This window comes from Rana temporaria, chromosome 4 (assembly GCF_905171775.1).
Source record: "Rana temporaria chromosome 4, aRanTem1.1, whole genome shotgun sequence".
In the NCBI taxonomy this organism is placed as follows: Eukaryota; Metazoa; Chordata; class Amphibia; order Anura; family Ranidae; genus Rana; species Rana temporaria.
Genome location: NC_053492.1, coordinates 141,356,277 through 141,371,860, shown reverse-complemented (window position 1 = coordinate 141,371,860; position 15,584 = coordinate 141,356,277). Strand labels below are relative to the sequence as shown.

The following is a 15,584-nucleotide window of genomic DNA, read 5'->3' as shown; positions in this document are numbered from 1 at the left end:
GGTCTCTGGACTTTTATGTAAAAGTGATGTACATTGTCTTGTTAAAAAAAATAGATGCAGTCATGTGGGTGGCCTGATCTTTTACATGATCTATGCATTTAGAAAAGGGAGCATCCATGGTAATATCACAGATTTCAGGCTTTACCAGCTGTTGATCACTCCTTACTCTCCCTTGTAGCCACCACTCATCACTGGAATGGGCTGAAAATAGACAAGTATACACATTGTTTTTTTTTAGGGCTGTGCAAATTAACTTTTAATCGATTAATCTTTAATTTTTTCCGCCGGGGGTTAACGGAGTAATATCATCCCCGTTCAAAATTACAAACGGAACAAGACAGGGATGCCCGCTATCACCCTTGTTGTTTGCACTTACACTAGAACCCCTATTGAACAGAATCAGATTAAATGGGGATATCCAGGGAATTCAGATGGGAGATGAGACTCAGAAAATTGCAGCATATGCGGACGACCTGCTCTTTTCAGTGACTAACCCTCATGTATCACTCCCTAACCTTGTAAGAGAAATTGAGAAATATGGTAGGTTATCTAATCTGAAAGTAAATAACACAAAATCGGAAGCAATGAACGTGGCAATCCCAGAACCTATGGGGGATATAATAAAACAGAATTTCGGGTTCAAATGGGGGAAGGTACTAAAATATTTAGGCACATACATACCATCAGACATTAAAAATACTTGCGCATTGAACTTTCCCCCATTGTACCTTGAAATAAGAAGATTGCTAGAAAAATGGAGACACGGAATGCACTCCTGGTTTGGGAGAGGAAGTATAATCAAAATGTGTATTTTGCCAAAGGTATTGTATTTGTTCCAGGCACTGCCTATCTCCATACCAATAACCTATCTTCGACAGGTGAATTCTTTGTTCATGAAATTCATATGGGCAGGGAAAAAAGCCAGAATTAAAAGAGAACTGTTGAGAATGCCTAAAAGTGCTGGAGGGATGGCAGTCCCGGATATAATAAAATACTACAGAGCATCGCATTTAACTAGGTTGGTAGACTGGTGTAGACATGGGGAGTTTAAACGCTGGGTAAACATAGAGCAGTATGTGAGCCAGATACCTCTGGCTAGAGCACTTTGGTGTTATGCGGTTCTCCCTAGATACCTTAAGAGACACCCTATAATAGGTCCCACATTGCAAATTTCAGCGAAAATCTGTGGAGATAAGAAATATACACCTAGTAAATCGCCACTACTACCTATAATAGGTAACCCTAATTTTATTCCAGGAATGGAAAAAAATACAAAAGAAAAGTTTAAAGGAAAGAACCTCTGTCAGGTCTCAGATTTCTTGAGGTCAAATGCATGGCCATCAATCGGGGAACTGACAGAGGAAGGAGGTAAATTTGAACTTGCACTGTGGCAGGCACTTCAGGTAAGTCATTTCCTAAGATCTTTGGGCCCGGTAACAGAATTCTGTAGGCAATTGACAACACTAGAGAGATGTTGTGATGAGGTGGAACCTCTATCGAGAGTACTATCTAAAATGTATGGGTTTCTGAACATGCCAGCTGAGGATTTTGTGTTGCCAGGCATTCGGAAATGGGAAAAAGACCTGGGGAGAATTTTCACCCCAATACAGCATAAACAAATAATATACCTGGCAGTCAACTCGTCGGTATGTTCAAAAACGCAAGAAGCTAATTACAAGCTCCTTGTACACCATTGTACAAGGAGCTTGTAATTAGCTTCTTGCGTTTTTACACCCCAGAAAGATTACACCAATTTGATAAAGAAGTAGATGAAAGGTGTTGGAGGTGTGGCAGAGAACAAGGAACTTTGTTACATATTTTTTGGTATTGCCAAAAAATAAGACATTATTGGGAGGAGGTGAGAAGAATCTCGCAAAAATTTTCGGAAGTATTGCTTCCGGACGATCCCGCTCTTTTCCTGTTACACAGCTCAGAAGTACCGGTGCAGAAGTATAGGAAGTCGGTAGTGTGCCACATGATCAATGCGGCACGGGCAGGAGTTACATTGAGGTGGAGGGATGTTTGCCCGCCATCTATTGCAGGCTGGCTTAAAAGGATTGAGGAGGTAGGTGCAATGGAAGATTTGGTGCGTACAGCGCAGAATAGGAGGATACAGTATGAAGAAATATGGTCCGGATGGAATGTATTTATGAGATCAGAAGAAGGAAAGAGGTTAATAGAGGGAAACTAAGACTCTTAGAGAGAAGGATTTAAGGTAATGGTAGATGACTAGGAATTTAGAAGTGTATGTCCAATATCTCGGAAGGGGAGGGGAGGGGGGGGGCGGGTTGTGTGGGGGTGTTTTTTTTTTTTTTTTTTTTGGAGAGGGCGGGGGGGGGAGGGGTAGAGAGGGAGTATCAGGTGAAAGGGCAATAGGAGCGAGGATGGCTTAGGCAAAATATAGTGACGGATTAAAATGTGTGGAATACGTATTTATAGTTGTAACATTTTCTGTTATCTGTGGAAAAATAAGATGAGTAAAAAAAAATCTTTAATTATTTTGATCGATCAAAATTATTTTGATTGGTACTCACATCTCCGCCGGCTTCAGGGAGTTCCGTCGGAGATCCAGTAACGTCACGGACACCGGCGGGGCTTGCTGTGTCCATCTGATGGGCTCCTTTGCTGCTGTGCCTTCATATCTGCATGCCGGCGGGACCTTACTATCTGCCACACGCAAGAGCTGTTACACTTCCCTCTATCACTTCCCTCTATCAACCTGGGATTCTACAACCATCCACTGAGAGTTGATAGTTCCCTTCATGGGACATCTACATGCCGACGGATTGATGTTAATCTCTCCTCATCTGGATTCAGCAGTGGTATCGTTATACACATTTTTTATACCAGTATCATACTTGGCTACATGTTTTTATGACTGCTTTAGGTACTGTTTGGTATTACTCACACCATTTTTACAGTTTATGTAGCTACATCGATTTTATCTCCAGTGCAATATTTATTTGGTTACCTACTTGAAGACTATAAAAGTTTTAATGCTATTCCCATCGAGCGCTGCCTTTGTGTGTTTTTTGTATCCATTTTTCCAGTGGTTGGTAGCTGCACTGGGGATCAGCCTGCAAGGAGATCAGCTAAAAGTAGTTGGATCTGTATGTGCATTATAATCAAAATTAGTCGATTTAATCGATTAAAAAAAAAAAAAAAAACGAATAATCGAACAGAAAAATGTTGATCAGTAACAAGCCCTATTTTTTTTGTTTTTATTTACACAGGTTAGGCAGCATAAGGAGGAAAGGAGAGATTTTTAAATGGCATGAATTCCACTTCAACAGCAGCCTGGTGTTGTGGTGTGATGGGCAGTATACCTGCTAGCTCCTAAACAGCTATAATGAAACACACTCCTTTATAACTATTGCATGCCTGGACTAAATGGTCTTTAACATTGTATTCACTATATACCAGCTTTTTGAGGTAAATACTACATAAAGGGTTAGTGAATTTACATTTTCAGAATGTGATATTTGGGGAAAAATTTCAGATCACCTAAATACTGCATTCGATCTGCTTTAGTGAATTGGGCCCTATTTTCTGTTATGTAGAAAATGCACGGCAAACCTTTTTTAGTACAAAGTCAGTGCTTGAATTTTTTTTTCAAATGTCTTGTACAATTTTTTATTTTGTAAGATTTCTCTTTGAAGCAATTTATTAGATTAGTAAACCCAGATTGTTTTCTATTGTCAGATTGGTGGCCCAGATGGATTCTGTGCCTTTTCACACCCTCCAATGTGGCAGCATTTAATTGCGTACCATTTTTTTTTTTATAATTTTGTTAAGAGTATACTTCATAGTTGGGAGAATTCTATTTTGTCTATTGGTATCCTTGTGCAGAACTCATCTTATTATTAGGTTTGTAATACAATGGAGAAAAGGAATATTCCTGAACTATGGTTTATCTCATGGTTACTGTGACATTGTGTGCATGCATCAATGCAGTGCATGTTATCTTGGCTTGCGTTCATTGACTGAGTTTACAAAAAAAAAAAATATTGCAGAATATGCAGCCTCATGCTACATAGCTAAGATCCCCATACACCCGATTAGATTTTCTGCAGGTTTGTCTTCAGATTTACCAAAACCATGTAGTGCAAGGGGCCTGCCTGATTGCATACAAATTGATGCACATAATCCTTAAGGTTTGACCTCCATATTTGGTTTTGGCAAGTCTGAAGACAATCTGCAGAAAATATAATGGTGTGTATGGGGTCTAAGCTCCATTTCTTGCTGGATAAACTGAATTTATTAATGTATCTTAAATGGAAAACCGTTTTTAGATTTTTTTTTTTTTATTCTAAAAGCATTTTATATACATTTGATTATCAAAAAAAATTTTGTCATTGATTTAAAACCCATGGACAGCACCAAGTCTTCTAGGCATGGAATGAACAAGTTGGCGACATATTGCAATATCTTTTTTTCCATTCTTCAAGAACGACTATTTTTTATTATTTTTATTTTTTGTGCCTGGGTGGATCTGCGATGCAGTTTGTCTATTCTGAACCCAATCAAACACGTATGGGGAATTCTGAACAGGAGACATACTTGGCCACTGAATCGCCTTCACCCTGTTATTTTTCAGAAATGCTACAGTGACCTTAGATGTGTGTTTTTGGATCATTGACATTGGAAAAGTGCACGGCGACCAAGGGCACAGAGTGATGGTAGCATCTTGTATTTCAATATAGAGCAGTGCATCTGAATTCATACTATCAATGAAATGCAGCTCCCCGACACCAGCAGCACTCGTGCAGCTCCACAGGCTGACACTGTCGCCACCATGTTTCACTTTAGGCGCCATGCATTTTCTTTGTACTCCTCACCTTTGCGCCCAAAAACCTTTTTATCTTGGTCTCATCACTCAGTATTCATCTTCTTTTGAGTATTGTCCCTGGCAAATTCTAGGCAGGATTTTTTGTGCATGGGCTTTAGAAGAGGCTTCCTTGGTGGACGACACCCATCCAATGCCATTCCTCTGCAGTGTATGCCGTATTGTGTCACAGGAAACAATGACCCCAGTTTGGCTTTCTACTTCTTTGGCTAACTGCAGTGAACTTGCCTGGTGATTTTCTTCAACTCTTATCAGAAGATGGTCCTGTCGAGGTGTTCACTTACGTGGACAGCCTGGATGTCTCTGAAATGGTTGCAGTTCCATCTTTGTTACATTTTTGTATCACTTTTACTACAGTATTCTGACTGATAAGTAAAATCTTGCGGGTTCTCTTGTAGCCTTCACCTTTCTTGTGTAAAGAAATTTTATTTCTCGGGCCTTGTGACAGTCCTCTTCTATGTGGGAAATGTGAAGGGGGGGGGGTTTCTTTAACCACTTCATCCCTGGAAGGATTTACCCCCTAATGACAAGGCACTACATCGCTTGAACTAATAATTGCTCAGTGCAACACTGTACCCAAACAAAATGGATTTCCTTTTTCCCCCCACAAATAGAGCTTTCTTTTGGTGGTATTTTGATCACGTCTGGGATTTTTATTTTTAATTTTTTGCACCAACAAAGAGCGACAACTTTGAAAAAAATAAAACTTTTTTTTTTTTTTTTTACTTTCTGCTATAATACCCAAAAAATATAAAAACGTATTCATCAGTTGAGGCTCACACACGTATATTGATTGGTTTGCGCAAAAGTTATAGCGTCTAAAAAACTGACTTTTAGCGGGACTGTGATATTGTGATGAACATATCTGACCCCAAGGGACACTTTTTGAGGGGCAGTGACACCAATACAGGGATCAGTACTAAAAAAAAAAAAATGCATTGATCGATGCATAAATTACACTGGCAGGGAAGGGGTTAACACTAGGGGGCAATTAAAGGCTTAACTGTGTTCCCTGGGTGTGTTCTAACTGTGTGGGATGGACTCACTGGGACAACAGAGATCACTGTTCCTGATCACTAGGAACAGCAGATCTCCATGTTGTCCCCAGTCAGAATGGGGATCTTCTTGTTTACATAGGCAGAATCCTGTACCACGATCGCATGAGCTCCATCTAGATGACAGCAGCTGCAGGACATGGCGAGGGTTTACGGTGGACACACAGGCTGGTTGCGAGGAGGGAACAGGCTGGATGGGGGCACACCATGGATATCGGTCTGGATGGTTGGCACAGGCGTAGCACAGGGGCACACCATGGATAGCGCAGGCTGGATGGTTGGCAAAGGGGCAAACCATGGATAGCACAGGCTAGATGGGGGGCACACCATGGATATTGTGAAATCCATGGTGTGCCAACCATCCAGCCTGTGATATCCATGGTGTGCCCCCTGTGATATGCATGAGAATGATGAATTGAATTATTGAGGAATAAGATACAAATTAACCACTAAACCCCCGGACCATATTGCTGCCCAAGGACCAGAGTACTTTTTGTGATTCGGGACTGCGTCGCTTTAACAGACAATTGCGCGGTCGTGCGACGTGGCTCCCAAACAAAATTGGTGTCCTTTTTTTTCCCCCCACAAATAGAGCTTTCTTTTGGTGGTATTTTGATCACCTCTGCGTTTATTTTTTGCGCTATAAACAAAAATAGAGAGACAATTTTGAAAAAAATAAATATTTTTTTACTTTTTGCTATAATAAATATCCCCCAAAAATATATAAAAAAAAACATTTTTTTTCCTCAGTTTAGGCCGATACGTATTCTTCTACCTATTTTTCGTTAAAAAAATCGCAATAAGCGTTTATTGGTTTGCGCAAAAGTTATAGCGTTTACAAAATAGGGGGTATTTTTATGGCATTTTTATTAATATATTTTTTTTACTAGTAATGGTGGCGATCAGCGTTTTTTTTTTTCGGTATTGCGACATTATGGCGGACACTTTTGACACATTTTTGGGACCATTGGCATTTTTATAGCGATCAGTGCTATAAAAATGCATTGGATTACTATAAAAATGCCACTGGCAGTGAAGGGGTTAACACTAGGGGGCGGGGAAGGGGTTAAAGCGGTTCTCCACCCTAAAGTGGAGTCCCGCTGATCAGAACCCTCCCCCCCCCTCCGGTGTCACATTTGACACCTTTCAGGGGGGGGGGGGGGTGCAGATACCTGTCTACAGACGGGTATCTGCATCCACTTCCGGCCCTACGATACGGGCAAAAGACGGTTTTTTTCCTTGCTTCCCGTCCGTCCCCCGTTGTATGCTGGACTTGTATGCTACACTCGGCTCCCAGCACACATCGGGAGCCAATCGGCGGGCGCAGCGCGACTCGCGCATGGTTCCCTCACCGTGGATGGAGGGGGGAGCAGCAGGGTGACGAGCGATCGGCTCGTCATCTGCTGCGATCGGCGCTGGACTCCAGGACAGGTAAGTGTCCTTATATTAAAAGTCAGCAGCTGCAGTATTTGTAGCTGCTGGCTTTTAATATATTTTTTTAGTGGCACATCCGCTTTAAGTATGTCCCTTGTGTGTTCTTACTGTGGGGGGGGGGGGTGGCCTCACTAGGGGAAACACTGATCCTCTGTTCATACATTGTATGAACAGAAGATCAGCATTTCCCCCGCTGACAGGACCGGGAGCTGTGTGTTTACACACACAGCTCCCGGTCCCCGCTCTGTAACGAGCGACCGCGTGTGCCCGGCGGCGATTGCGCCCGCCGTGCACACGCACGGGAGTTGGGGGCGAGCGGGGGGCGCGCGCGCCCCTAGTGGCGGCTGAGACAGAGGACGTTATACTACGTGCTCTCGCCCAGCAGAGCCAACTTGCCGACGTAGAACGGCGGTGCGCGGTCGGCAAGTGGTTAAAAGTAAGCATAAAAACAATCGGTGCCCATTTTTAACAAGTGAGTTTTCCAGAAACAACTTGAAGGCTCTGTGTAACAGGGAAGTGTGAAAATAAAATATTGATATGTCTAGAGACATGTACTTGAAGGGATATTGCTGATGAAACTTGTCTTTTTAGCAGATATGGTGAAAGCCTTTGGATGTTGGGAGTGCGTTAGCTTGTGATTAATGTTGAAGTGTTTTATTTTTTTGAGTGCACATACAGGTTATTTTCAGAGGTTTTCTTTACAAAACATTACTCTTAAGGCACGTACACATTACATACATCTTTGTATTTTCTGTCCTAAAGTTAAGATATTTGTCCAAGGGGTTTGACAGATTTGTGGTAATTTCCTTTGCATTGTCAGAGAGCCCATATTCTTCAGTTATTACTCAGTGCCTAAATGTATTTGACCTATATTATTACCAAGCTACTTTTTATAATGTAATTCTAGTCAAAATCAAATGACACATGATAGTCTTGGTAGCATTGAAGTCGAACTATACGCATATTTTTTTTTTTTTTTACCCATTTTAGATGGTGAGGGAGGGTTATAACCCCGGTCAGTGTTTTTTTTGTTTTTTTTGTTTTTTGTTTCTATCTATGTCCTGTTGGGAAGATTTGCCTTCACTTCCTATCCCATGGCCAAAACAAGAAAGAGGAAATCCCTGAGGTTTGTCACAAGAACTAGTGTCCCCATTGGTAGATTTTCTCTCGTATTACTGTTGTCAGCCAAAAATTTGAGGTTTCTTTTCATGTCGCCTTCAATAACTGTAAACAGGACAAACAGAAGGTGAATCTCCCTAAGGGGGGCACAGACGGCAATAAAATCTGACGGGTAATAATCTCTCACCACTCCATCAAAAACTTCACAAAATAATGCCTTTTAGGTATACTTTACCTTTACCACAGCAGTCTTTATTTTTTCCTCTAACAGTTTTTTTTTTAACTGGTGATCCAGCCAGTAGTAAGTCTGTTCTTTAAAACGGTATTAAATCCAAATAATGTAATTAATGCAGCCACCACTTTTAAGGATTGGTACGCTGCAATATGTTGTCTTTCTGCCTTTTTCCTGCATGAAACGCAGGCACAGCAGTCTATTCATTTACTTGTCACGACAAGAACACCAACCAAAAAGGGGCAATCATGATTGTGAAATGCTCAGCTTCCACTTACTATTTAATAGTCATCCAGGGCTATAGGTATTTTAAACACGTCTGTTAAAGCTCCAACCCATATATGTAGGCATTGCCCAGGGTTCTCTTGATTGGTTTAACATGTAGTTGGGGTTTTTGAATTTGGTATACAGGCATGCTTTACATCTTCAGGAGTAAGGATGAGCTCCGGCGTGTTCGCATAGAAAATGCGCAGAGCCCGCCAGGAAGTGAGCACGGCGCTGTGCTAATCACAGCCAGGGAGACATTGTCCTGATGCTCGGCTGCAGGGATCGTGAAATGTCTCCCTGGCTGTTATTAGCGCAGCGCCGTGCACACTTCCTGGCGGGCTCTGCACGTATTCTATGCGAACACGCCAGAGATCATCCTTATTCAGGAGTCATCGGTCTAGATTTATAGTGGTTGTGCAATGGTGTGTGCAACATTTTCTTGGCACAGATTTAGACCCCTTAAAATTGGCTTTGGGGTATGGCTTTTTTTTTTTTTTTTTGCTTGGACCAATGTAAGTATGTACGTGCCATACCTGCTCGATTCCTGTGGAAGCTGGAAATCACTGTAGTAGTCACTGCTGCTAGAGTGATCACTGCTAGCTTACGGATCCTACCCTACCCTGCTACTTACGGCCACAGGGGGTTTCTCGCTTGGCACAGGCGCAATTCAGAGAGCACTTTGCATTTTCTCAATGAATGCAAAGCATTTTTTTCATTGGAAGAGGTGAAGATTGTGACATCACTAACCACCCTGCTTCTCCACCTCATCCAACTGGGGAACAATGTATTTATTGAGGAAGTGTTCTTTAACCACTTAAAGGAACACTAAAGGCAGAATTTTTATTTTTAAATAACAAACATGTTATACTTCCACTGTGCAGCTCGTTTTGCACAGAGTGTCCCCGAATCCGGTCTTCTGGGGTCCCTCGGCGGCTGTCTCAGCTCCTCCTCGTAAAAGCTTTCCACCTTCATGCGAGCGAGCATTGTGGAAAGCTTTTGCGGGCGCGCCCCTGTGATACAGCGGCGGGCATAGCCGCCAACTGTATCACTCGGCCCTGCCCCCGGCGCGCCGCATCATCGGATGTGATTGACAGCAGCGCCAGCCAATGGCTGCGCTGTTATGAATCCGTCCAGCCTAGCCAATCAATGGCCAGGCTGGGAACCAAAGAGGATCACGAGGACGCGCGTGGGACTTTCGAGGGGTCAGGTAAGTAAAACGGGGGTTCAGGGGGGGGGGGGGGCGGTACCATTGGATGTTTTTTCACCTTAATGCATAGAACTGACATACTGTTCCGAGGTAAGTATTTCATAATGAGCTAATATGCGGTGCATATTAGCTCATTATGACTTTTGCCTTACAGGAGAAAAAAAAAATAAAAAAATTTTAATGCGGGTTTACAACCGCTTTAAAGAGGAAGTACCCTCTTAAGAAGAAAAAATAAATACATAATAAAAAAAAAAACCCTGCAAGAAAAAGGCATAGTGAGCTAGCGTGCATAGCATACTAGCTCATTATGTATTGCCTGAGATCGAAGCCCCCGCAGCGGTGCTCGTTCCTCTCCTCCATCGCCGCCATCTTTCCCTGAGTGTCTTCCTTGTATCGCGGCTCCGGCACTGTGAGCTGCTCCGGAGCTGCGATGACGTCACTCCCGTGCATGCACGCGGGTGCCACCACTAACGGCACGCACAGTGCACCTGCGCGCCGGTGTCTATGGCGCATGCGCCGTAAACATCGGTGCATGTCTTTTGGAAATATCTCCTAAACCGTGTAGGTTTACAAGATATGTGTTGTACCTACAGGTAAGCCTTAATCTAGGTTTACCTGTAGGTCTAATTGGTCTGTAAGGATTTACAACCACTTTAAAACGTCCTTTAGTTTAGGTGAAGAAGCAAGATGTTTGCATTTATAACACATTGATTTCACTGCTTGGCTATTACAGGACTCAATCCTATTCCAGCCTGCTGTTTAGTGGACCTCACTTATTTAGGTTCTAATGCTGCTAAGTTACTGGGCCTTGTTTATTATGGCTCAACTTTCTCTACTGTCCCCACAAAGTTACCAATCACTCCCAAATCTGTTCTGTAAAATGGCACCTGATTGGTGGCTATGGGAAAATGAGTACTTGGTATTGACACATGAAGCCCACCTTGTTATACTTCAGTATATTTGTAGTATAGTTATTGCCATTCTCTAGATTTCACTGTCATGAATTTAATGTCTCATTCCTTTTACATTAATAAGTCTTCATTAATCTGTCTGATGTTCTTTTTCATGTAATTTAACCCAAATACTTTTATTTTTTTTTCTTTCCTAGAGTTTCCCATCGGATGAAGGCTGGCCTTTTGCTAAATACCTGGGAGCATGCGGAAGAATGGTGGCTGTGAATTATGTAGGTGAAGAACTTTGGAGTTTCTACAATGCTCCATGGGAAAAGCGTGTGGACCTTGCATGGCAGCTAATGGAAATTGCTGAGCAGCTCACAAATAATGACTTTGAATTTGCACTTTACCTCTTAGATGTCAGCTTTGACAACTTTGCAGTTGGATCTCGAGATGGAAAAGTAATCATCGTTGATGCTGAGAATGTCTTGGTAGCTGATAAAAAATTAATAAAACAAAGTAAGTGTACCTCCTATAATGGCACCTATTTCAGGCTTTTTCGCTGCCAATCTCCTGAATGACACCTTTTGTCCACCCATGCAAGTATTTGCAAGGGCAGGGAAATCTATGATGATTTTGATTGTTGCAGAGTTATGGATATCAGTGAAGATGGGTGTACATTGAGTGCATCTGTTCGTTCACCTTTACCCAGTCCATTGTGTAGTTCTGTGAAGAGGGTCTGGCATACTTACTTATGCATTTCTTCAAGTATCCTAGAACCAGGTTAGCAAAAAGTAAGTTAGGATTTCACAGTTCATGTCCAAAAATAACCAACAAAACCAAAGTAAAACTTGTCAAACGGCTACCTTTTTTAAATGTCAAGTATGCTGGCTGCTATACAAAGAAAGTGATCATATTTACATTTATTTGTATAATATGTAAAAAATCTAACTTTATTTTACGAAACTTTGCATTTATAATCATTATTGTAATCTTGACATACAGCACTGAAGAGGCTCATGCCATCTTTTTGATCCACACATACATTGGCTGTAATCCTTGTTCTGAGGCATCAGCAGTGAGTAATTAACATGATTGGATTGTTGTTCTAGGGAAAAGACATGTAGCAATGAAATATTGGCATGTAAAAATACACAAGCAAATTGGCACAAAACCAAGCATGGTTGGTTACATTTTCTGAAAAGCTGGCCAGATATCTTGTCAGCTTGCTTCTAGATTATGCCCATATTTGTCATGTCCTGTGAGTTCACCAGCTGCTCCTCTATGAGACAAACATGATTGATTGGTGAAGTTCTACAGATTAATCTTTTGCTTTTTGCCCCATGTGTTGAGAATGATAAACTGCTTTCTTTCTCTAACCATGTTTTGTGGAGCTACATCCTTTTTACAAGTAGCTTTTTAATATACGTAGACTTTCGTGTGTCTCAGCCTCTTTTATACACAATACCTATGATAATGTTGTAAGCGATTTGAGATTCTATTTACAATTTTGCTCATCTAATATTGGTAATAACGTCCCACAATGAGATGCATAGGTAAGGATTGAGCCATATAGAGTGCTAGTTGGTAACAAAGGCACCAAGCATGGGCAGGGGCCCTCCACATCTTAGTGAGGAAATTTTGATCTATGGCTTGTCTTATATGTGGAATTGCATCATGTGCCATTTTAAATCAAAATTTCTTGGCTACATGCGATATACACTGAGCAGCCATAACTTTGACCACTCGCCCAATAATAGTTGGGTCCCCCTTTTGCCACCAAAACAGCCTTAACCTATCGAGGCATGAATGCCACTAGACTTTGGAAGGTATGCTTTGGTATCTGGCACCAAGTAGTCGGCAGAAAATTCTCCTATAAGTTGTGGGGTGGGGCCTGCACTTGTTCTTCGTTTTTTTTTTTTCCTACCAACGTCCCACAGATGCTCTGTGGTTTTTAGATCTGGAAAAATTGGCAAGCCATGTCAACACATCAAACTCGTATTCATAAAACCATACGTGAACCACTTTTGCAGTGTGGCAGGGCGCATTATCCTGCTGAAAGTGGCCATTCCCGTCAGGGAATAAAGATTCCATGAAGGGGTGTCCTTGGTCAGCAACAATGTGTAAGTAGGTGGTGTGTGCCAATTAACATCCATATGAATGGCAGGACCGAAGTTTCCCAGCAGAACACTGCCCAAAGCATCACACTGCCTCCACTGGCATCCTGGTGCCGTCTCTTCCCCAGGTAAGCGACGCACATGCACCCAGCCATCCACATCATGGAAAACATGATTCATCAGACCAGGCCACCTTCTATTGTTCCATGGTCCTTCTGATGCTCATGTGCCCATTAACAATTTTGGCTGTTGACACGGGTCGCCATGGGAACCATACCCAACAAGCTGCGATGTTTTTTTTTTCTGCTTTCAATACATCGTCGGGGCCACTTGCTTTCTTAATCTATCATGCCAACTTCAGATGTCATTGTAACAAGATAATTGATGTTCACTTAACCTGTCAGTGGTCATAAAGTTATGGCTATTTGGTGTAGGTTTGAATAGATTTTTTTTTTTTTTCGTTAACTTTCTTGCACCTTAACCATGGTGGGTTTTTATCTACCAAGATTAAATAATTGACAGATTTGTTTGTTTAAATATCAAGATTGAAAGATTGAAAGACTGAAACTGCCCATGCAGGTTATACAGGGAGTGCAGAATTATTAGGCAAATGAGTATTTTGACCACATCATCCTCTTTATGCATGTTGTCTTACTCCAAGCTGTATAGGCTCGAAAGCCTACTACCAATTAAGCATATTAGGTGATGTGCATCTCTGTAATGAGAAGGGGTGTGGTCTAATGACATCAACACCCTATATCAGGTGTGCATAATTATTAGGCAACTTCCTTTCCTTTGGCAAAATTGGTCAAAAGAAGGACTTGACAGGCTCAGAAAAGTCAAAAATAGAGAGATATCTAGCAGAGGGATGCAGCACTCTTAAAATTGCAAAGCTTCTGAAGCGTGATCATCGAACAATCAAGCGTTTCATTCAAAATAGTCAACAGGGTCGCAAGAAGCGTGTGGAAAAACCAAGGCGCAAAATAACTGCCCATGAACTGAGAAAAGTCAAGCGTGCAGCTGTCAAGATGCCACTTGCCACCAGTTTGGCCATATTTCAGAGCTGCAACATCACTGGAGTGCCCAAAAGCACAAGGTGTCCAATACTCAGAGACATGGCCAAGGTAAGAAAGGCTGAAAGACGACCACCACTGAACAAGACACACAAGCTGAAACGTCAAGACTGGGCCAAGAAATATCTCAAGAAAGATTTTTCTAAGGTTTTATGGACTGCTGAAATGAGAGTGAGTCTTGATGGGCCAGATGGAAGAGCCCGTGGCTGGATTGGTAAAGGGCAGGGAGCTCCAGTCCGACTCAGACGCCAGCAAGGTGGAGGTGGAGTACTGGTTTGGGCTAGTATCATCAAAGATGAGCTTGTGGGGCCTTTTCGGGTTGAGGATGGAGTCAAGTTCAACTCCCAGTCCTACTGCCAGTTTCTGGAAGACACCTTCTTCAAGCAGTGGTACAGGAAGAAGTCTGCATCCTTCAAGAAAAACATGATTTTCATGCAGGACAATGCTCCAGCGCACGCGTCCAAGTACTCCACAGCGTGGCTGGCAAGAAAGGGTATAAAAGAAGAAAAACTAATGACATGGCCTCCTTGTTCACCTGATCTGAACCCCATTGAGAACCTGTGGTCCATCATCAAATGTGAGATTTACAAGGAGGGAAAACAGTACACCTCTCTGAACAGTGTCTGGGAGGCTGTGGTTGCTGCTGCACGCAATGTTGATGGTGAACAGATCAAAACACTGGCAGAATCCATGGATGGCAGGCTTTTGAGTGTCCTTGCAAAGAAAGGTGGCTATATTGGTCACTGATTTGTTTTTGTTTTGTTTTTGAATGTCAGAAATGTATATTTGTGAATGTTCAGATGTTATATTGGTTTCACTAAAAATAAATAATTGAAATGGGTATATATTTGTTTTTTGTTAAGTTGCCTAATAATTATGCACTGTAATAGTCACCTGCACACACAGATATCCCCCTAAAATAGCTAAAACTAAAAACAAACTAAAAACGACTTCCAAAAATATTCAGCTTTGATATTAATGAGTTTTTTGGGTTCATTGAGAACATGGTTGTTGTTCAATAATAAAATTAATCCTCAAAAATACAACTTGCCTAATAATTCTGCACTCCCTGTATTTTGATTGTAGGGCCTTTTTTAAATTTACTGGCAATGGTCTTTTATTCACTGAATGAATTGGGCTGCATTCACACCTAAGTGTTTTCAACTTGTAAAACGCTCATCTCCAGAGATCCAAAATGCTCAAGCAAAATCCCATTCATTTAAATGGCTCCTGTTCACATCTGAGCATTCTGTCACCTGAAAGAAAATGCCTAAAGTTCAAAGTACATGAGCTTCTTTTTAGGCAAATTACAGGCGTTGAACTGTTTTTTAAATTGGTGAC

The 15,584-nt window shown here is 41.8% G+C and overlaps 1 protein-coding gene across 1 annotated transcript in view; it reads left to right on the top strand.

Annotated features, from left to right (window-relative positions):
- DIPK2A (divergent protein kinase domain 2A) overlaps positions 1 to 15,584 on the top strand; it is a 48,819-nt gene that overhangs the window by 25,851 nt on the left and 7,384 nt on the right. The window contains exon 2 of the mRNA XM_040349108.1: positions 11,269 to 11,572. Within this exon, the coding sequence (XP_040205042.1) occupies positions 11,269 to 11,572 (304 nt within the window). The remainder of the gene's footprint in view (positions 1 to 11,268; positions 11,573 to 15,584) is intronic.